This window comes from Penicillium hordei, assembly GCF_028827395.1.
Source record: "Penicillium hordei strain IBT 12815 chromosome Unknown utg000004l_segment0_segment0, whole genome shotgun sequence".
Taxonomy (NCBI): domain Eukaryota; kingdom Fungi; phylum Ascomycota; class Eurotiomycetes; order Eurotiales; family Aspergillaceae; genus Penicillium; species Penicillium hordei.
The window spans coordinates 3,992,644-4,015,117 of record NW_026623145.1 but is presented as its reverse complement, the minus strand read 5'-3'; the positions used below and the strand labels follow the sequence as shown (position 1 = coordinate 4,015,117).

General features: G+C 49.9%; 7 protein-coding genes across 7 annotated transcripts; 4 read left to right on the top strand and 3 right to left on the bottom strand.

Annotated features, from left to right (window-relative positions):
* Window positions 1-833: 833 nt before the first annotated feature.
* N7537_008683 (malate synthase) lies at window positions 834-2,453 on the top strand (the record flags this gene model as incomplete). Its single annotated transcript, XM_056899737.1, has 1 exon — window positions 834-2,453. One exon carries the CDS (start codon window positions 834-836, stop codon window positions 2,451-2,453), a length of 1,620 nt encoding a protein of 539 aa, XP_056751813.1.
* Window positions 2,454-4,302: 1,849 nt separating this feature from the next.
* N7537_008682 (putative IgE-binding protein) lies at window positions 4,303-4,977 on the bottom strand (the record flags this gene model as incomplete). The annotated part of the gene is made up of 2 exons (XM_056899736.1): window positions 4,303-4,674; window positions 4,735-4,977. The coding sequence occupies 2 exons, from the start codon at window positions 4,975-4,977 to the stop codon at window positions 4,303-4,305; spliced, it is 615 nt and encodes a 204-aa protein (XP_056751812.1).
* A 1,364-nt stretch (window positions 4,978-6,341) lies between these two features.
* On the top strand, window positions 6,342-9,656 carry N7537_008681 (beta-glucosidase; the record flags this gene model as incomplete). The annotated part of the gene is made up of 3 exons (XM_056899735.1): window positions 6,342-6,971; window positions 7,033-7,195; window positions 7,261-9,656. 3 exons carry the CDS (start codon window positions 6,342-6,344, stop codon window positions 9,654-9,656), a joined length of 3,189 nt encoding a protein of 1,062 aa, XP_056751811.1.
* Window positions 9,657-10,090: 434 nt separating this feature from the next.
* Window positions 10,091-13,502, bottom strand: N7537_008680 (putative mRNA-nucleus export ATPase (Elf1); the record flags this gene model as incomplete). Its single annotated transcript, XM_056899734.1, has 2 exons — window positions 10,091-10,141; window positions 10,200-13,502. The coding sequence occupies 2 exons, from the start codon at window positions 13,500-13,502 to the stop codon at window positions 10,091-10,093; spliced, it is 3,354 nt and encodes a 1,117-aa protein (XP_056751810.1).
* Window positions 13,503-14,616: 1,114 nt separating this feature from the next.
* mcsA (putative citrate synthase Cit1) lies at window positions 14,617-16,142 on the top strand (the record flags this gene model as incomplete). Its single annotated transcript, XM_056899733.1, has 3 exons — window positions 14,617-14,664; window positions 14,726-15,871; window positions 15,939-16,142. The coding sequence occupies 3 exons, from the start codon at window positions 14,617-14,619 to the stop codon at window positions 16,140-16,142; spliced, it is 1,398 nt and encodes a 465-aa protein (XP_056751809.1).
* A 990-nt stretch (window positions 16,143-17,132) lies between these two features.
* Window positions 17,133-19,210, bottom strand: N7537_008678 (putative very-long-chain acyl-CoA synthetase family protein (CefD1); the record flags this gene model as incomplete). The annotated part of the gene is made up of 4 exons (XM_056899732.1): window positions 17,133-17,550; window positions 17,627-18,968; window positions 19,024-19,152; window positions 19,201-19,210. The coding sequence occupies 4 exons, from the start codon at window positions 19,208-19,210 to the stop codon at window positions 17,133-17,135; spliced, it is 1,899 nt and encodes a 632-aa protein (XP_056751808.1).
* A 1,382-nt stretch (window positions 19,211-20,592) lies between these two features.
* On the top strand, window positions 20,593-22,095 carry N7537_008677 (uncharacterized protein; the record flags this gene model as incomplete). Its single annotated transcript, XM_056899731.1, has 1 exon — window positions 20,593-22,095. The coding sequence occupies one exon, from the start codon at window positions 20,593-20,595 to the stop codon at window positions 22,093-22,095; it is 1,503 nt and encodes a 500-aa protein (XP_056751807.1).
* Window positions 22,096-22,474: the final 379 nt, after the last annotated feature.

Below are 22,474 nucleotides of genomic sequence, written 5' to 3'. Positions count from 1 at the left end.
TACTACCCCAGATATATACCAAATGACTTTTGAATATTGAATCGGAGGTTGTCGCTTTGCCATAAAGTTCGTATGTTGTATGTTGAGTCAATGACAAGATCTCCCGAGCAACATCACATGCGGTCACATGCCGATGCACACAGGGCGATACAGAAAACCGCCGGGACAACTCGGTTCGGATATGACACTTGAGAACCCTGCGATATATGGATGTTCAGAGACAGCCGCGGCTGATTGGAGTTTCCGATGCATACGGAGAGTATTCTACCGCCACTTTCGGGTGAAGCAGGGGTGAAGGGTAGGGATGAGAGTTGTTCCAGGTTTTGCACTATTAGACGTGCGAATTGGTCATTATCATTGAATAAGAGCCAAACTATATAACCGTTAGATTTTCGCCCAAAAATATGACCACAAATAAACAGAAATAAACAATTAAACAGTCTGATAAGACTCGGTGTGCGGCGTATGCCGTTCTAATTGGGAATTGAGGGCGGTGCCGAATCCAACAAATAAGCTTAAAAAGGACGGGGAAGACGGGGAATGTCGGCCGAGAGGAAGAGTTTCCCGTGGGAAACTCGTTGGTTGGACCAGTTTCAGTATGGCCGAAACAAGAGACACGGTCAAATGGGGGTTCGGCTTATCACTTGCGGGTCCAGAACAACCGCGGCAACTTTGGTGGCTCTGACGTATTTGATACCCTCGGCCAGATGGGTTATAGAAACAATATATTCCTCTTTGTTCTTGAATTGAATACTTGAATACTTGAATACTTCTTCTGTGGATAGTGTATCATCTATTCCCTATTCCATATCTCTACGTATTCTATACACATCATGTCTCACGTCGATACACAACTCAAGGATGTCGCTATCCTGGGCAGCATCAATAACGATGCTCGCAAGATTCTAACCAAGGAGGCATGCGCCTTTTTGGCTCTGTTGCACCGCACATTCAACCCTACTCGTAAAGCTCTCCTCCAGCGCCGCATCGATCGCCAAGCCGAGATTGATAAGGGAAATCTTCTCGACTTCCTCCCCCAGACCAAGCACATCCGTGAGAATGACGCCTGGAAGGGTGCTCCTCCCGCCCCAGGTCTCGTGGACCGCCGTGTCGAGATTACTGGCCCAACCGACCGGAAGATGGTGGTGAACGCGCTGAACTCCGATGTCTGGACTTATATGGCTGATTTTGAGGATTCGAGCGCTCCAACTTGGGACAACATGGTGAACGGTCAAGTCAACCTGTACGATGCTATCCGCCGACAGGTCGACTTTAAGCAGGGTGATAAGGAGTACAAGCTGCGAACCGACCGCACGCTGCCCACTCTGATTGCCCGTGCTCGTGGCTGGCACCTAGATGAGAAGCACTTCACCGTGAACGGCGAGGCCATCTCCGGTGGTCTATTCGATTTTGGTCTGTACTTCTTCCACAACGCTAAGGAGCTGGTCGCCCGCGGCGCCGGTCCTTACTTCTACCTCCCGAAGATGGAGTCGCACTTGGAGGCTCGTCTCTGGAATGACGTCTTCAACCTGTCCCAGGACTATATTGGTCTGCCCCGTGGAACCATCCGTGGAACTGTCCTGATTGAGACCATCACTGCCGCATTCGAGATGGACGAGATCATCTACGAGCTCCGCGATCACAGCTCCGGTCTTAACTGCGGCCGCTGGGATTACATCTTCTCCTTCATCAAGAAGTTCCGCAACCACCCCAATTTCGTCCTCCCCGATCGCTCCGACGTCACCATGACCGTGCCTTTCATGGAATCCTACGTGAAGCTTCTCATCAAGACCTGCCACCGTCGTGGCGTTCACGCCATGGGTGGTATGGCCGCACAGATCCCCATCAAGAACGACCCTGCGGCCAACGACAAGGCCATGGAGAGTGTTCGCGCCGATAAGCTGCGCGAGGTGCGTGCCGGCCACGACGGCACCTGGGTTGCACACCCTGCACTGGCCTCGATTGCCTCTGACGTCTTCAACACACACATGCCCACTCCTAACCAGCTGTTTGTCCGCCGCGAGGAAGTGAACATTACCGCCAACGACCTCCTCAACACCAACGTCCCCGGCAAGATCACTGAGGAAGGCATCCGCAAGAACCTGAACATCGGCCTCAGCTACATGGAAGGCTGGCTCCGCGGCGTCGGCTGCGTGCCCATCAACTTCCTCATGGAGGACGCCGCCACAGCCGAGGTTTCTCGCAGCCAGCTGTGGCAGTGGACCCGACACAACGTCACCACCGCCGAGGGCAAGCGTGTGGATAAGGCGTTTGCACTACGTCTGCTGCAGGAGCAGGCTGATAGTCTGGCGGCTACGGCTGGCAAGGGAAATAAGTACCAGCTTGCTGCTCGCTACTTTGCTGGCCAGGTTACTGGTGAGGATTACGCTGATTTCTTGACCAGCTTGCTGTACAATGAGATCTCCTCTGCTGGCAGTGCTGCTAAGCTTTGAGTGCGGCTGTGATTTTTATGATGATGAATACCCTTTGTTTCTTTTGCCCTGGTCTTGACTTCAATATGACCTGATCTACCATCTGCAGTTAGCATAGTTGTATAAAATTTATTTTATTCGGTCACCTTTTTGCCGCTGTAGCATGTAGATGGATCATCTAAGGCGACATTGAGAATTGCCCGAAATGTGTTTTAAATCGCTCCCTTTGTAATGCCTCCAAAAGCCCTGGATCCCCCAGCCATGGCCCACTACTGCCCCCTCGGGTTAAAGTCCATGTATCAGGCCCCCATTTTATACATTACCAACTTTCAAGGGCGAGAGTCAACTGAATAGTATGGCCGAGGTAGGACCACGGTGAATGATATTAATATGTCGCTCGTATAAGCATTTTACCCACTCGTCATCCACATAGGGTTGTCAAAGCGTACAAGATAAATGGCGAAAGCCTTCTATCCCGCTTTACAACCTCGCGGAAGACAACATCGTGACTCCGGGCTTCATTCGACTACCTAGGGAGATACAATTAATGCGAGATGAGCTTGTCTATCACCTAGTGGCCGTATCAAGGTGGCTCAACCGGATATTTCAACGTATATCCTCAACGTACTCGGAGTTACACATTAACCACTTTGAACCATTTATTGCATATATTGTACTGACTATTTCTTCTGTGTCCTTGTATTGGAAAGCTGGCCTACAAGCGAGATCAGGGTCACTTTCTTTGTCCTCATCTGCAATTCACCATCTACAGCAAATTGTGGAGATGCAGGAATTAGAGCGCTTGCAAGCTGTGCTACTCTTGGCACATTATGCACATTTTAACCCCGGGCTCGTTGATGTATAGACATGCAGTGCGACTGCAACAAGAATCGTTCTTGATCTGGGCGTTCATACAGCCGTGGGCGGGGAGAAGGAAGAGCTGTATCAGCGATTGTTTTGGGTGGACATACAATATAGATCGGTCGCAATTTTAAATATTTCTCGATCATTTTGATAAGGCCAACGGCATCTCATGTTCTGCTTCTCTTAATACCAGAATGCCTTGAGATGATAGATGAAATAGACAGATGGTGGGTAAGGCTAAGCTCTGTATGCACAGCCTTCGGCCAATGCTAGAAGAGGTGAATCGGGCATATAATGACGCCTACCTCGAATGTTCATGCTCTTTGTCTGACAACCGAAAACCTCGAAAGTTTGATGTTGCGGATAGGATACCCTATGACTTGTCGTTGGAAGATATGTTTTTGGAACTTGATTCACAATTTTTTGATGATGCGATATACAATTGGGATCTCCGAGGCATGCAACGAGGCATATATTGATGACATTGTATATATTTCCTCCAACAAGAGGATATTACAAATCGTTGCTTTTTTTTTCACTCCGTCCTCTCTCGGCTTAAGTTTATCTTCCAGATGTCTCATAAAACATCGAATTGGGATCTCTCTTTTTCCCAGAGTTTATCTTCGCCTCGCTATTGTATATAATTAAGCACCTAGACACCCTGGCCTAGTCATAAATCATCATACCGGCCTATTAACTACTTGAAGTACCTATATACTCGTGAGAATGTCCATTTCTCCCCAAAGGTCGAAGTATATGCCATAGAATGTATCATTAAGAAGGCGCATATTAATAGAGTGAAGTTGACGATATTATGGTGTCTCTCATCAAAAGTCAACCCAGATTTGTTCAAGACAGCCAATATACATTAGATTGAGGGAAGTGTGACAAAAAATATATAAAATCAGCGATAGAAGTATTCAACCGCATCCTCCATGTCTTTCTCAGGACCACACCTAACAATTACATTGTACAATCCAAGTGTCAAGCTACAGGCTCAAACACTTTAGAGGTACTCCCAAGCAACAGGGGCGGTAGTGTTGACAGAAACAGCCAGAGCACTGAAGCCGAGGCAGTCCTCAACCTTGCCGGAGGGAACAGTAGCGTTCTTCAGAGCAGCATAGACCTGCCACTTAGGGACGGCAGCAGCGCCCCGACGGGAACGGCGGTGGCTAGTGGTACCGTTGGTAGTCGGGCAAGCCATGAAGCCAGCTGCACCCTGGCCCTTGAAGCTCCAGTGGCCGAAAGAGGTGCCGGGAGTGTACTGGAAGGGTCCATCGGAGGAACCAGCAGGCTCGTAGGCGGAGTGGGGAGAGGTGAAGCGCAGGGCGCCCTTGTTATCAACGTAGATGGCCTGGCCACCGGGGACCTCGACGTCCTAGATATAAAGTTAGCAAATTTGAGCATAGGAAAGATGGTATGTATGAGTAATACTAACCAAGAAGTGACCATTGGCAATCACGGTCTGGTTGGTGTCGGGAACTCCGGGGATGGGAGAATAGGTGTGGGCGTTACCACCGAGCCAGAAGTAGGTGCCGCCGGCATTGAGAGGCAGCAGGTGAATGGGAGAAGCCGAGCGAGCAGAGACGACGCTGAAGGCAGTGTCGGAGCTATTGGCCTGCTTGGAGCCGGGGATGGCAGCCGCAAGAGGGGCGAGAGCGAGAAGGGCGGAGAACTTCATTGTGAAGATAGAAAGTAATTGATATTGAGGATGAGAAATTGATCTACGGAGAAAAAGATTCGAGGGGATCCGTCAGGGTCATATATAAGATGGGGAGAAAAAGGGACCTTAGGCAACTCCCTAAGCGGATCCATGTGAAAATGTTTTGATCGACATTGAAGTCCGGTGGAGCCGAATTCAAGAATCAAGAACGTGTGTCTCATCTACACTATGAACTTATTCAGGGCATATGGAGAGGGAAGTATAGTGAGCCATGAGACCCAAAATGGGAAGAAAGCCGAGTTGGGTAGCAGTGAGAATAAAAAAAGTCACATATAACGCCATAGAATGCTTCTATCCGTTGAGGGGTTTGCATACAAACCCATGACAGGATCTAACTCAGTTGCAGACTTTCCACTGAAGATCAGATTGAATGGACCACACACAATTTGTCTATTTCTGTTGTTTACGCCATTGTATTCCTCTTCACTATGTCAATTGACATACAAGCAGATAAAATTAGCAGATGACACCGTAGTTTCTAAAACACACACGGCAGGACTCTGAAGATCCTAATAGAAGACCCTAAAGAGGTGTTTCAGAGAAGTGATGAAAATTCAACAGTGGTTAAAGATCGACAGGACTTATCGGAAGTCCGACAGATTTTGCCCGTAAGGAATAACAAGAAGAAAACGCCCACCTCTTAGCTGCGCCATATGGGGATCCACGATATCCACACTGTCTCAGGGCACAGCATGCTTGCATCATTCTTTTGTCCCGTCGATTGTCATGATCTATTGGGGGCACGTTGTTAGCCGTTATGCTACAATTTTAATTTGGAATGTCTCGAATGTCTTGCTTAATATATATGATATACATCTGATAGGCTTAACAGTCAATTTGACACCACCAAATTTAATTGCTCTTATGTATACATTGATTTACAATGATGGGGTAATATTCTGTGAAGGGTTTCTATGTATAGTTGGATATAATTAGACAAAATATACTTTGTAGCTATCATCCGTCGGAGCTTTGTACTAGCACCGCCACCGTCTTCCCTTATATATGTTTCATCTTTGAGATGTGGAGTTGATGAGGAATGATAGTAGAACAGCCCTGCCAGAGTAGCCAACCTCGTAAAGTGCATAGTAAACCATCTACAAAGTATGTAGGGAAAGGATCACAAAATCTAGGATGGCAATTTCCCAACGTCCTCATACAACGAAGGTTCCTGACAAAAAGGGGCATCTGATATGATGTCAGTGGGGTCAGGTGACCCACCCTTTTCTCCCCAAGATGCGTTGGAGCGTTAGAGACAGCACAAGAATCAAATCGACAAATTTGGTTATTTTTAGAGTCTGCAGAATCATGGGCATTGAAGACTGAATGGCTTCCCCACATGCCAAGGCCGGAGCCTCGTGCTCGGTCAAATCCTCCAACCCTCCCACGCGTCGCGGCTATACGTCACTTCAGAATCCAACGGTCGAACGATCAACATCAGAGAGCAGTTGGGGGAAAATGATGGGTTGGACACTCCTTCGAGTGGAGATGAATCCTCCGAGAAGGCCCATATAAAACTCTTACCTTTGAAACGAGGCAGAGCTCGAGATCCACGACCCTCAAGTTCCAAAGCAAATGACCCCAATTCCACTCCCATCGATGTCCCAGACGACGAGCGTGATGTTTCAAAGCGCATAAAGGAGGTCCTCGAGGCGGATCGCACCGTATTGTCGGAATCATTCGCTACAGATTTGGAGGAAGGCAACTCGGGCAGAGACTCTCTGGTTCTCAGTGATCGATACAGTGACGACTATGGCATCCCACCTGACAAGGGCTTGCTGTTGAAAAATAAAAAGAGCGAAGATGGGAAGAAAGGCTTTGACTGGCGGCCATTGTTCCATCTGCATTCGTGGTGGAACATTGCCGGCGTGTTGATAATCGCCCTACTGGTAGTATGGCTTTCGATCAGGGGACTACCCTGGTCGTCTGCCGGAGCTGCCATTGATGAATTTGTAGGTCTATCTTTTCAATTGGTCATTCGAGAATCTAGAAACGAGTCCCTAATAATTACAGCAAGCGGTCCCCTGGTACCCTACTCCCCTTGGTGGAACGAGCGAACAATGGAAGGAAAGTTATGCCAAGGCACAAGAAATGGTCAAGGAAATGACCCTCGCCGAAAAGGTGAATGTCACAACTGGAACAGGCTGGCAAATGGGACTCTGTGTTGGAAATACCGGTAGGCCCTTGCTATCTTCTCAGTGCTATGGTCATGCGAACACTGACGCGAATTGTGTTATCTAGGACCTGCTGAACTCGTCAAATTCCCTTCTCTTTGCCTACAAGACGGCCCACTTGGACTCAGATTCGCGCAAAACATTACAGCCTTCCCCGCAGGGATCACTACGGGCGCGACATGGAACCGCGAGCTTATGCAAATGCGAGGCTTTGCTCTAGGAAAGGAAGCGCGACTGAAAGGCGTGAACATTATACTCGGTCCATCCATGGGACCGCTTGGCATGATGCCTGCCGGTGGTCGTAATTGGGAGGCATTTGGCTCGGATCCAGTTTTGCAAGGCATCGCTGCGGCAGAGACAATCCGGGGGATCCAGCGGAACGGGGTCATGGCCACAGCCAAACATTTTATTGGAAATGAACAAGAACACTTCCGTCAGTCATTTGAATGGGGCAGTCCAACTGCACTCTCGTCGAATATTGATGATCGCGCATTGCACGAGGTATTTGCCTGGCCCTTCGCTGAGAGTGTACGTGCCGACGTGGCTAGCGTTATGTGCTCATACCAAATGGTCAACAACAGCTATGCTTGCGAGAATAGTAAACTCATTAATAGTATTTTGAAAGATGAGCTCGGCTTCCAGGGATTCGTTCAGTCGGACTGGCTGGCTCAGCGTTCAGGCGTTCACAGCGCTATTGGAGGCCTGGATATGAGCATGCCCGGCGATGGTCTTCATTGGGCTGATGGTGTCCCGCTCTGGGGAAGTGAACTGACCCGTGCGGCATTGAACACGTCTGTTCCTATGGAGCGCTTGAACGATATGGTCACTCGTATCGTGGCCGCCTGGTACCATTTGCGACAGGACTCATGGGACCCCCCCGCACCCGAAGGTGATGGCGGGCCGAACTTCTCATCCTGGACAAAAGAGCGGGTCGGACATTTATACGAAGGCTCACCGGATAAGGATGCAACCGGTGTGGTCAACAAATTTGTCGATGCACAGGGAACAGGCGAGCATGCTCATTCTATTGTTGCTCGCCACATCGCTGCAGAAGGCACCGTGCTTCTGAAAAATATCAATAATACCCTTCCACTCTTGCGCGCACAGTCCTCACCCAATGGCAAGTACCGGGTCGGTGTATACGGCGAAGACGCTGGCCCCGGCCAAGGACCGAACGCTTGTGTTGACCGCGGATGTAATCAAGGAACCTTGGCCTCTGGCTGGGGTAGTGGGGCTGTAGACTTCCCATACTTGGTCAGTCCATGGGAAGCACTGCAGCATGCGTGGTCGAAAGACTCTGTCGACGTTAAAGCTTACTTGACGAACAATGTTGCAGCTCAAGACCTCGCAGAGCAGGACCTCTGTTTGGTCTTTGTCAATGCAGATGGGGGCGAAGGATTTATCCGCAGTGACGGCATTGATGCAGACCGGAATGACCTCTTTCTACAAAAGAACGGCACTCAGTTGGTAGAGGGGGCAGCCAAGCACTGCGGCGGTGGCCAAGGTAAAACCGTCGTTATTGTACACTCCATCGGCCCCGTTGTGATGGAGTCTTGGATTGATCTTCCTGGTGTCCACGCTGTACTGTATGCCAATCTACCCGGGCAAGAAAGTGGGGATGCATTGATGGACGTTCTATTTGGAGATGTCGATGCGAGTGGACGGCTGCCATACACCATCGGACGAAGCCTAGAAGACTACGGCCCAGGGGCGCAAGTCCTATATGAGCATCCAGACCCCTCCGTTCCACAGGTAGACCTCGACCAGGGCTTGTATATTGATTACCGTTATTTCGATAAGTTCAACATCACCCCTCGGTTCGAGTTCGGGTTCGGCCTATCATATACAACCTTCGACTACTCCGCACTGAGCATTGAAAAATTGCAGAAGAAATCCCAATGGCCCATGAACGAAGTTGAACCTCCGGCATATGACAACAAACAGAATAACCCCACGAGCAGTCTATTCCCCCCAGGTTTCCGTGTACTCCGCAAATACATATATCCCTACCTCGCCACCCTGGAGGGAACCGAACCCGGCCCATACCCATACCCGGAAGGATACAACAAACGCCAGAACCCATCTGCCGCAGGTGGCGGACCGGGTGGGAATCCATCCCTGTATGAGCCCATGCTCGAGCTCACCATCGAAGTGACAAACACCGGTACGCGCACAGGACAGGATGTGATCCAGGTGTACGTTTCCTTCCCAGATGATGTCGCCGAGCATCGTGGAATGGGCTGGTCCCGTGAGTCAATTGAATTCCCTGAACGTGTCCTGCGGAATTTTTCAAAAGTTCTCCTACAACCGGGTGAGACTAAAAATGTCAAAATGAAATTGACTCGGAAGGATCTCAGCTATTGGAGTGTTCGCGCGCAAAACTGGGTGTTACCTATAGAAGGTAAATTCCGTATCTGGGCTGGGCGAAGTTCTAGAGATTTACCCCTCGTGGTCGAGTTTTGATCCTTTGCAGGACGTGGAATACTGTTGCTGCTATGGCATTGGAGGTCTATAGATACCGTCATTCATTCGGGATTCATGATTTCGTTCAGGTGATTAGAGAAAGTTGTGAAACCAATGGACATAATATATGTTTATCCTACTGAGCAGGGCCATGCAGGGCTTGAAAAGTGAACCAAAATCAAATAACGTATAAACTTTTGCTTTGACATGGTAGATGCACACGAAGGTATCTGTCGGAAACATGTACAGTACTGGCGAAAACGGCACATAATAACAAAATCTATGCCGGAAAAACAGAAGAACAGAACGCCGAAACACCGTCTATCAGATCCAATGCAGACCAAAACATTAACATGGTGCTCATGATGCGAGGATATAATCGAGATTATTCTCTCAGCGATTACGAATCATAATGTTGAAGCACGTGGAAACGTCTATTCGTCGTCGGAGTCCACGGGCTTGGGGGTACCCTTGGGGGAGTTCAACTAGAAAAAGGGTTAGCATGCTGTGGAAAGTAGAGATATAAACAAGAGAAAAACTCACCCATTCGATGTAGCGCAGACGACGGCGAGTCTCACGCTCCTTCTGCTGAGCACGGGTCATCTTCTTCTTCTTCTTAGCGCGGAACTTGAGGTCGCCTTCATCGCCAGAGTTGACGGCGGATGGGGCGGCACTGTTAACGGCCGAGCCAGTAGCGGGGGTACCAGGGCCAGAAGGCGAGTTGGTAGCGCTGTCCTCGAAGCGGTCGAGGCTGACGGCATTGTTGGTACGGCTGACAACACGGCCATCGGCAATGTGCAGTTGCTCGGGGCAGAGGGCACCCACGAACTCCTCGTTGTGAGAAATCATAACAACACCGCCCTTGAAGTCACGGATAGCAACAGCCAGACCACCGAGCGAGTCACGATCCAAGAAGTTAGTCGGCTCGTCCAGGACCAGCAGATGGGGGTTGTTCCACATGGCACCAGCAAGCACGACCTTGACCTTCTGACCACCAGAAAGACCGGAAATCTCGTTGTGGTTGGCGATTTCGGGGTCCATACCAATGTCCTCGAAGTGCTTGGTGATGGTCTTGGGGTCAAGAACACGGAAGCCCAGACCTTCACGGGAAGCCTCGTGATCGTCGAACTCCTGAACTAGCTTGAAGAAACCAAGTTCGAGCAGAGTCTCACGCGAGATCATGGTGTTGTACTTGGGGAGAAGGCCAACCCACTTGACCTCATACTGGAAGGACTTCTTCCACTTCTGACGACCAATCAAGGTCTCGATGCGACGGCCACCGCGGCCATCACCCAGGTCAACTGGCTTCTCCAGCTGTGCCTTGTCTTCTTCGGTGAGAATACGGGTCTGCTTCATGAACACTTCACGATCATCACCATTGGCGTAACGCCACTGGAGATATTGGCTGGGAGTCTTCTCCAAGTGCATCTCCACGTGCTCCAGAGCGTGCTGCTTGATGTAACCGATACGCAAGTTGGGGTGCTTCTCCACCTTTCCGCCCTGAGGAATGGTCTCACCAGTCAGAATCTTGATGAAAGTAGACTTGCCGGCACCGTTTCCACCAATGATAGCGACACGGGAGGAGAGTGTAAGTGACAGCGAGGCATCGTGCAGCGAGGGACGGGGGGCGCCCGGGTAGGTGTATGAGACGTTGCTCATGCGCATAATGGCACGAGTCTGGGACTTGATACCAGACAAGATACCGGGGGGAGGGAACTTGAACTGCACATTGGATGCGGACAGAGTGTAGTAACTCTTGCCCTCGGGCTTCTGCCTGACGAATTCGGCAAGGTTACCCTTGTAGCAGACAAGCTTCTTGCCCTCGTAGTGGTAGATATCCGTGCAGACTTCATCGAGGAAACCGGAGTCGTGACTGACGATCAGACTGGTGATCTCAGTGTGGGACTTGAGGTACTCCTGCAGCCACTTGACGTTTGCCACATCCAAGTGGTTAGTAGGTTCGTCCAGCAGGAGAACATCAGCCTTCTGGAGCATAGCACGGGCCAAAGCCAGCTTCATCTTCCAACCACCGGACAGGGAGCCCACAGGCTGGGACTGGCGGCCCTCGGGGCCATCAGTGAAGCCGAACTCAAGGAGAACCTCACGAATGTGATCCATGCCCTGAGAAACAATCTTAGGGTCCTTGGCAACATACTCAAGGATGGTCAGGTTGGCGTCTTCACCCTGGTTGTGCTCCACGAAACAGGTGCGGACCACATCCTGGGGCGGGAAGCCTTCCAGCTTCTCGTTGGCGATACTGCGCATCAGGGTAGACTTGCCGGCACCGTTGCGACCGCAGAGACCGTATCGGTGACCCTTGAGGAGACGCAGGTTGGTGTGGGACAAAAGGAGCATACCTCCGTAAGCAAGAGAGAAGTCGGCGTTGACAATCTCAACATCATTGGGGTCTTCGGGGGCGGGCTTGCCGAACTTGATCTCATCCGCTGCAATGTAGTGGGCCTGAACAGCAGTGGCAACGGCCTCAGTGTTGCCATCTGCAAGCAGACCGCGGAGGTATGGGTCAATGCGGTCGGGGATACGGTCGTGCATGCGGCAGTTGATATCCTCGCGGACCATGCCGGCAATGTAGTTCTTGGCTAGATCCTGCAGCTTGGAGTCACCAAAGCCACCCAGACCACCGTGCTCCTGAATCTTTGCATTCAGCATATCCAGGACCTCCTCAGGGGTGGTCTTAGAGATGGAACCTGAGGCAAGATGACTGTCTCCCATGGCAGTTTCGATAACGTCGAGAGCACGTGTGGCCAGCTCACGAACCTCGGGCAGGGAGGCGGTCTCCTTGACCGACTTCACACCAGGCTGGAGCTTGGGGAGGAAAGTACGAGCCTCGGCGGGATCGTGGACCAGCTTGGTCAAGTTCTCCACAACGACAACAGTCTGGCGAAGGGTTTCTTGGGGAGTAGCCGGGGTGTTGAGGGATCGGGCGAGCAGAGGGGTGAGCATGGCCAACACGGGAGATGTGACGATAGCGACGAAGGTGGTCTGGGACAGAGCGTGAATCGCTTTCTGGAGAGTCTGAGCGGAGGGGTTCTCCATAGTCTTGATCAAAAGAGGAATGCGGGGGGCAACGTCGTCGTTGGACAGAAGGGTGGTGAGGGCAGTCATGGTCTTGCAAGACTGCTTGGCCACTTCGCTCTTGAGGTCGTGCATGCCGGACTCAACAATGGGAATGAGCTCCTTCAGGGTCTTGCCCATAGAATCGCGCAGCAAATCCTTCTGGCGCTCCTCGTCCTTGGTACCCTTGCCCAACTGGGCCTTGACTGCCATCTTTTCGATAAGCGAATAGGCGCCGACAAAGCCTTGCCACTTGCCAGAGCCCTTGGACAAATAGCGCTCGAGGGCGGGAATAAGACCGTTGACCATGGCCTCGGGGCTGAGACATCCGAAGAGCGCATCGATGGCGTATTGGGCAGCATCACGCACAACGGCACCCTTGTCAGACAGTGCATCCAGAGCAATGTCAAAGATGCCGCCGTTGTGCAAGAGGAAAACGGCTTCACTGAGAGGGAACTCTCGGGGGAAGCGCTCGAACAAAGCACCAATAATGAGCATGGCACTCTCGCGCTTGGCGCCATTCTTCTTATCAGAGGCAGCCTTGCGGGCCTCAGCGAGAACATTGTAGTTCAGCAGGCCTGCACAGCCGGCACCCTGCATGAGCAGGTTGGTCAAGGCATATGCGCCATCAAGGGACTTCTGGGAGGAGTCGGATGTGAAGATAGTGTCAAGGAGGGAGGAAATCTCCTCGGAGGTGGGGGGCACGCCGGAGGGGCCCTTTGCGACGATGGTCGGCATGGCGGGAGTCTCAGAGGGGGAGACAGTGTGTGGCATTTTCCAGAGAATCAAAGAGTCGATGATTGAGTGTCGATATCAAAGAGAGATATCGGAAAAAAACGATAGGGAAATGAAGCCCTTGGGAAGAGAGGGGCAATTCGACCTAACGGGAGATAAAGAAACTGTCCACAGCGCAAGTCGCGCACACAAACAGAATGAGTAGGATCGGGTTGAATCGTAGAGTATATACAAGACGATTCTCAGAAACCCAGAAGACCCGAAACACAACGAAAAAAAGAAACACAAAGAGGGGAGAGTGGTCTAAAAAGAAGTAAAAACAATCTTCGCCATCCTCGATTTGTTGACCCACCGACGACCGAATTTTTTTTTTTTTTTTTTTACTCATCCAGTCAGCGGGCCCGGCGGTGCCACGGGACAAAAAGGCGTCTAACCGGATTTGTCTGATTGGATCAGTGACTTTGCCGCCTTTGGTGCCTTGATGCCTGAAAATCCAAGTGACTTTATGCCTGAGGCATCAACTGACATTTGTACGTTCTGCCTGAGGCGTTCACCTTCGACGTCACAACAGTTACAGGTAGACCAACGCTTGTGGGTAAATGGATGTTCCTTTTCAGCCTGGAAACCCCCGAGGTCAATTCTACAGGGGCAAAGTTTCCCTTGGTCTTATCTCCGTCAATCCGAAATGCAAGTCTTGAGGCCAGCCTTCAGCAAGTAGGTGGAGATATTGTATACCAGGAATGCCAATAAAAAGATACAACGATGACTACCACTACTCCGTAGACTCTAGTGAATTATCAAAAAAGAATAAAAATAAAAATAACAACCTAGATGTTCACCGATATTCGTATTGTTGGTACATTTCATCCCTGTCCAACATCCGACGGAGCTGATCACAGCCGACATGGCCGCATGGCCCCGGGCCTCGGTAGACAACCCCCGCGTCCAACCGACCTGCATTCGGTCAAGTCGATCATTAAGTCTGACTCTTTTCTTGCCCTTCTTTCCGTACATTTATCATCTTCAGTTCCACAAGATCCATTCAATTGCTGTTCGCTCAGCTTGTTCCTCTTTTGTATCCTCTTTCATCCCCGCAATTCAACTCCGCCCCCGCAAATCCACCCCCGGACTCCATCAACACAATAACACAAAAATGGCCCTTAGCTGGAGATCGACCCGTCATGTCTCTAAGCTTGCCCAGGTCAGTTTGAATGATAGTTTTATTTATCATTTGACTTTTTAAGTTCTCTGACTCTTTCTAGGCAGCACGACCTGTCCTCTCGGCACGTCACTATGCGACCGCCGAGCCCGACCTGAAGACCACCTTGAAGGAGGTTATCCCAGCTAAGCGGGAGCTCCTTAAGAATGTCAAGGCTCAGGGTGATGATGTGATTGGTGATGTGAAGGTCGGAAATGTCATTGGTGGTATGCGTGGCCTCAAGGCCATGCTCTGGGAGGGCTCCGTCCTCGACGCGGATGAGGGAATCCGCTTCCACGGCAAGACAATCAAGGACTGCCAGAAGGAACTTCCCAAAGGCACCACTGGCACAGAAATGCTACCTGAGGCCATGTTCTGGCTGTTACTGACTGGCCAGGTGCCCTCCACGGGCCAGGTTCGTGCCTTTTCGCGCGAGTTGGCCGAGAAGTCCGAACTTCCCTCCTACATTCTGGACCTGATCAAGACTTTCCCAGCCTCAATGCACCCTATGACTCAGTTGTCAATTGCTGTGGCAGCCCTCAACACCGAATCCAAATTCGCCAAGGCCTACGAGAATGGCATCAACAAGGCCGACTACTGGGAGCCCACCTTTGACGACTGCATCTCCCTCCTTGCCAAGATTCCTCGTGTGGCGGCACTTATTTTCCGTCCTAGTGAAATTGATGCCGTTGGTACCCAGAAGCTCGACGCCGCTCAGGATTGGTCGCACAACTTCGCAGAGCTGCTGGGTAAGGGTGGCTCAGAGCATGCTGACTTCCACGACCTACTCCGTCTTTACCTAGCTCTGCACGGTGATCACGAAGGTGGCAATGTGTCAGCCCATGCGACCCACCTCGTTGGAAGCGCCCTGAGCGATCCCTTCCTGAGCTACAGCGCTGGTCTCTTGGGTCTGGCGGGCCCACTCCACGGCCTGGCAGCCCAGGAGGTTCTCCGCTGGGTGAATGCCATGCAGGAAAAGATTGGAACCAAGTTCACCGATGAGGATGTTCGCACCCATCTCTGGGATACTCTCAAGTCGGGTCGTGTGGTCCCTGGATATGGTCACGGCGTTCTGCGCAAACCTGACCCTCGTTTCGAGGCTCTGATGGACTTTGCTGCCACCCGCCCTGAAGTTCTTGCCAACCCGGTATTCCAGTTGGTAAAGAAGAACTCGGAGATTGCTCCTGGTGTTCTTACTGAGCACGGAAAGGTATGTCCAATAGCAACCTAACATCCCGAATTCCTTTCTCAGCTAATGCCTTGTTACTTTTCTACAGACTAAGAACCCATACCCCAACGTCGATGCCGCTAGCGGTGTCCTCTTCCATCACTTTGGCTTCCAACAGCCCCTTTACTACACCGTCGCTTTCGGTGTCAGCCGTGCTCTTGGCCCCCTGACCCAGCTGATCTGGGATCGCGTTCTTGGCATGCCTATTGAGCGTCCCAAGAGCATCAACCTTTTGGGCCTGCTCAAGAAATAAATCCCAATATAGTTGCCTGGTGCGACCAAAAACTCCTTGGCCTCGACGGTTCAAATGATGAATTTGATGTGAAGCGAGCTTTCCTACTTTTTGATTTTGTCCTCTTTTTGCTTGAAGAAGCTGCTCTTCCTTTTGCTCTCCTGTTTATTTCCTTAGACAGAACTACGTCCATAGACTACTTGCTTTCGCGAAAGTCTGGTCAATTAGACTTCAATTCTGAGCTGGTCATCTTTACGGGACCCTCTGCATGGATATCATCACTTTCAGACCACCTTCAGATTTGAAATCGACACGAATAATATGTCTGGAACTTCAATCTCTTGCAACATCACATCCAGCTTCCGCCTAAGGGGCCATTATGAAATATCTAATAGCATGAAGAGAAAAGAAAAAGGTCCAAATGCAGTAGAAGGCAGTGTTCATCTATATGCCCGACAAGAGGGAGATGTAGTACAGATGCGTCAGGCCTGTGAGAATATGGACGTAGTACATCGGACGGACTGTCTACAAAGTGCGATCAAAGAGGTCCAGGCCATCATAAGTTCCATGGTCCCACCACGATTATACCCATGAATGTAGTTCTTGTCAACCCAGCATCTATGTCTAATCAGGTAATTAGAATCATCCTTCCAGAAACCGTGGCGTCCCCACTATAAAACCCCCCTCTAGTCTCCAACCATCCTCTTCCCAATCATCCACTGTTATCCACACACAGTTTAGCATCATTGTCCACATCATGTGAGATTCGAGCTGATGGTAAGGGCATTGGTTGTTGTAGTATGGGTTGAGCCGTTGAAGAAGTTACAGAGTTGATTGATTAACTCAATATGAATATGAACTAGAAGGAACATGATGGAGAGAATGCTAATATGTTCATGATATCATGATATCATGATCTTGATATCTTGTCAAAATAAAAATGGGCGGTCTCAACAGCGAATAGCGAAGATGCAATCCTCATCAGCACCCGTATAATGACAAGGACACAACTCACAACCGAGCACTCCCAGTCGACAATTGCTCCCACTCTTTCTGTCCATACGGTGAATAGCTCTCATCACCAGGTGCAACCCACAAGAAGTGGTCATATTTACCCTCGGGGGCTTTAGTTCCAATCAAGGCTGTATCAACCCCCTCATCCCGAAGTGGCACCTTGTTTTGCTTATGATTGTGAATATGAGTGGGGTTCTCCACGATGCGAAGGAACAGCGGCACAGCATATTTTGGCAGCCTGGAGCGTACGAATCTCGCAAGTTCTGTGTAATCAAATGTCTGACGGGCATCTGGGCTAATTTGAATAGCTGCACACCCGGCTCGTCCCTCGTGGTTGGGAAGACGGACGCCGTAGACATTGGCTTCAGTGATGCCAGGGAATTGGCCTAGTACCTCTGAAACCTCAGCAGTCGCTCTGTTATATTTGATGAACAATCATTAGTTTTGCGTCCAAAATTCATACGCACATCTTAGGCTGCTTTGCAACTTACACGTTCTCGCTCTTCCAGCGGAAAGTATCCCCAAGTCGGTCAAGGAAGTACCAACGGCCATCACTCTGCCGGCGCAGAGCATCTCCAGATCGATAATAGAGATCCCCCTTCTTGAACACATCGCGTAAGAATTTCTTATTGGTCGCCTGATCATTATGCCAGTACCCCTGGAAAGCCTCTTCGCCGGGAACGTTGACAAGGATTTCACCTCCTCGCTCATAAGGCGAACGAACCGCAAATCCGGTCTTGGAATCCCGCAGAATATCTCCAGTCTCTGGGTCAATGGCAACAGGAACAAAGACATTATGCAGTATACCACGCATGATCAAACCATGGTGACCGACACTACCAGACGTGAAAGGACCGCGATTGAGGTTGAAGAGACCAAAGACACCTTCTGTGCTATTAAAGAACTCCCCGACTTCGGCGATACCAAACCGCTCACGGAACCGCTCCCAAATATCCGGCCGCAGACCGTTACCGTACATACAGCGGACCTTGTGATTCCGATCTTGAGGCGATGGAGGCGGCGCGAGCAAATACCGAGCAGTCTCTCCGACGTACACAAAAACAGTCGCCTCCGAGTCACGGACATCTGCCCAGAATCTACTGACGCTAAACTTGGGCGCAATCGCGATGCTCATACCCATTATCAGACACGAAATTATGGAAATAGCCGCGGTGCCGTGGTACAAGGGCATACAGCTGTACCAGCGATCACCGGCTGGGCCGGGCGTGTCCCCCATCAGGGCGCGGCGGATGAAGCAAGTGGTATAGAGTCTGGACATTGTAAATGCACAGCCCTTGGGCATACCCGTGGTGCCAGAAGTGTATAGGAGAATCGCCGGGAAGTCACCAGCCATATGCTTGCTGAGCTCCTTGGGCGGGAGGGTTGTTGGGAAAGTGCCGATATGCGCCTTCAGGGAACTATCCAGGATCATCGACTTCATCCCCAAGTTGTCTGTAATAGCGTCGTGGCTTTCTTCGACGCGGGCGCGACAGTCAGCATCTTCGTCGACGAGTAGAATGTTTGCATCACTGATCTTCAGACAGTGTAGCAACGCGGCGCCGGTGAGGTTGTAATTTATGGCTGCGGGTGCACAGCCAATACTCCAAAGGGCCACCCACGCGACGATGTACTCGTTACTGTTCTGGAGGTAAAGGGCAACGAGGTCGCCTTTCTTTACTCCCTGTGATAAGTAGAAATGGGCATATTGGCAGACTTGGTCTTGGAGTTCTCGGTAGGTGTATGATCTCTCTCGAGTCCAGAGACAGACCATGTCGGGATATTTCTTCACGGTCTGCAGTAGGACGAACCATGGATTCCCTTGGTTCTGTCTAACTGGGGATTGGTTAATATGTGAGTTGCAATCGCAGGGAATATATTATAATCATACTGGCATTGGCATATTGTTGTTCTGCCTGTTTCACCGTAACCAAACTTGATATATCCTTCTGTATATGAAACTTGGCATTCAAATATCCTGCGACTGTAGCTCCTCCAACGAGAGCAGCGGCGGCGGTTCCTATCATTTGTCAATAAGATCAATTGTGATCATCGTTTCACCACGCACCTATATCCATCTTCCCCAATTTGACCTTGTTTTTCGTATACAAGTAGCCGAGGGACTTATCACTTTAACAATATAAGTATACAAATGAGGGGATTTAGTGATTACCGCTGACCTCGGCACAAATCGATCTCCGCATTTTTAGCCTTTCACCACTCAGGGGGCTGTTAGACCTTTTAGCCAATATCAATTCCAATTTGGTTAGTCAATTCGGCTGGGATTCCCCATACATGAAATGCGGGGGGAGCCTAATAATGATCCTGGCCTCGGTCGGATATATCCATATTCATAAAATCGGCTGTTACCTATTTGATTTCACGCCATAGGAACTTTACAGCTAATTGCCCGCACTAGCTAAAAGGGCGATATATGCAACTTCATCCTAAAATAAGACAACAGAAAAACACTCATCCACTTGGCGCTTTGGCTGTACAATCGAGTGCAACCAAATTTCGGGCCCCGGTGACATGGGCGCAGCAGCTGCTTGGAAAGACAGAGAAAATTGGTATGTTCTTCGGCGTGTCACCTCTAAACAGCAATTCATTAGTACGCCTACAAATCCAGAGGAGGTCCGTTTGATTCATAAAGTAGGCACTCTGTCGGCGGTATGAGCTATTAGAAATAATGCCGTCTGCAAAGTCCACTACCAATTCTAGGAATCCCTGATACAGATTGGAGAAAGCGACTCAGAGTGAAGCTTGAAGATCGTGGCTTCCCGCGATTTGCAGAATGGTTTATGGATTGGAGGATAACAAAGTCTAAACCAAGCAGATGAAAGTTAGTGTCGTTGCTCTTTATCTCTAGTACTGCCAACCTATGATTGGCAGCATTATTGTCCATGAACTTTAGAAAAAGACTAGAACAATGGTGAATGTGTAAGGAATGAGGTAGTCTTCTGTGCTCTTTTCCCTTTTTTTTAGCCTTACCATGCCTCGAATGAATTACTGAATGAATGACTGTTTGGTAGAAGTGAGGGACCTCAGCTTCTTTAAATTGACCCTCTACGACCATATGAGTCTGTATCTTTGGTTGCAGCAATGCTGTCTTTGTGGACAATCAATAGTCGTCAAAATAAACAATGCTACCCTCCGCAAGTTGAATAATGGATGTGTACCAGGCAGGCTTTGCCACAGAGCTGCATAAACAACCAGCGTTGACCAATGATGAATATACACTTGTAGCACGGCTCGACGGTAAAAGGCTGATAGCCAGGGTAGCCAGCGCGGGGGAGTGTGGCTACTGGAGGCTGACAAGAGAGTTAGGAGGAACACGACGCAGATCGTCATCTTCTCCTTTCTTGGCGGTAAGGTCCAATACCGTATAACACTTCGCACTTACAGCCCCCACATCCAACTTCCATTTTTCATCCACTGAACCTCCCACTTTGCAATCATCATGGCGAGAACATCGCAGATTGCGCGGGATTCAACCGAGGAACCCATCCGATGGATCCAACGGACCTATGTCGACCATCAAGGCAATCCGGTCATTCTGGGAAAGGTGGCTAGCTACGGAAGGCAGTTCTATCAACCAGAGCCAAATGAACTGGAGGAGTACCGACTCCAAGTATACAGCACGGCTCCCATCCTGCCAGAAGAGTTCAACAATTTATACGAATATTTTTACTCGGAATTCGACCAGTTTCCCTTTCTGGAAATCTACTCATACAACCCACCGGATGGTCTGGCTTGCGTGGAGCATCAGCGTCACGAAGTTGCTTATCGGAAGCGTCTTCATGCTGGACAGCGGGAAGATCTTCCACCTTTGATCCCCACGATGAAAATTGGATTTAAGGACGAGTTCATGTCAGGATTCTGTTTCCTTCTCACGTCTAAAAGCTATCTCCAAGGTGCATACCGTGATAATGACCACGGTACTGGTCCCTACTGGATTACCTTCGATCGGAGTCTTCCAGCTGCGACGACGAAGCTGCCTATAATAAAACGTCTTGGTAGGCCAGCGACTGAGCTTCAAACTTTTACGGAGTGGGGTATCTCAGTTGATCCCGAAATTCGCGATATCAATGTAGATATTACGACAGATCAGAACGGCTTCGGCTTCGATATAAAAGACCTTATGATAGGACGCTGTTCGACATATGTTTATGGCCAATTTGATTATGGGCTCTATGAACCGCCCCCACCCGCACCGTCCAAGACTCCCACTATACAATACATCCAAGAGGCTTTAGAGCAGCAGCAAACGGCAGAAATGAAATCCCTTAATGTGAATGTACTTCGACTTACACGGGGATCCGAAAATAGTACTGTCACTATTACGAACAACCCTAAAGATGGGGAATGTGAGCTTCAGTACGTGATCTACGTCCAGTTCCTCGCGGATATTGAGATCGAGCAGGAAAGGACCACTCTCCTAGAAACCACCGCACGCACATTCACTGCAGCCATCATCTCCCACCTCCCCGTCCCCAAAACAATCTACTTCGAGTTCAGGATCCCCAGCTCCTCCTCCTTATCTTCCCTCATATCTGCGTCACCCAACGGATTTAATATCGGTGCCTCCCATGAATTCGAGGCGGGCTCAGGAACGTTTATACGGGCATTGCCTCAGGGTTCGCGTGACTATTCCTTCCGCCCGTTCGCCCATCACTACTTTACAGTGGTTCTTGATAAGCCCACCTTCATCCGGGAGCCCGGTGTGCTATTCTTCACTCTCTGGGCTGACCCCGCGCTAGAAGTTGAGATTGACCCCGACACTACTACGGAACCCATCATTGAGACTCGTCGGAGTGCTGGTATCCATGAAGCTACGAGAAGACTTGGAATGCTTTCGGTGGAAGAGAATATCCAGGATAGTGCAAGGAAGCTCACGCGAGAGGAGCATAGGGAATTATTGTCTTTGTCACCGGAGGAGTACGAACGGAAGATGACCTTTTAGTGTTTCTTGACCAACTAATCAAGTGAGAGATTATGGCATCAGAGGTAGTCACCCCTATGAAAGAGGCGATAGGTAAAAATCTCCCTCATATACCAATTATCCTACACGACTATCACTTCACTCTCGGTCAATGCAGTAAGTCTAAATTAATATAAAACATCAACCTAAAATATCCTACTAGCTTTATCTTGATGGTGTCTTCATAACCGAAATCGCAGGCATATACAGATTGCTGATCTTACTCTGGAATGAACTCAGAGCCGAAAACATAGGTCTTGCCCGCCACACGAGCATTGGCGTGGATCCCAGCTGCTGCCTAAATTGCCTCGGCAGCTCAACCTTGCCCGTTATCCTAATCATTGGCCAAACAACCAACTTC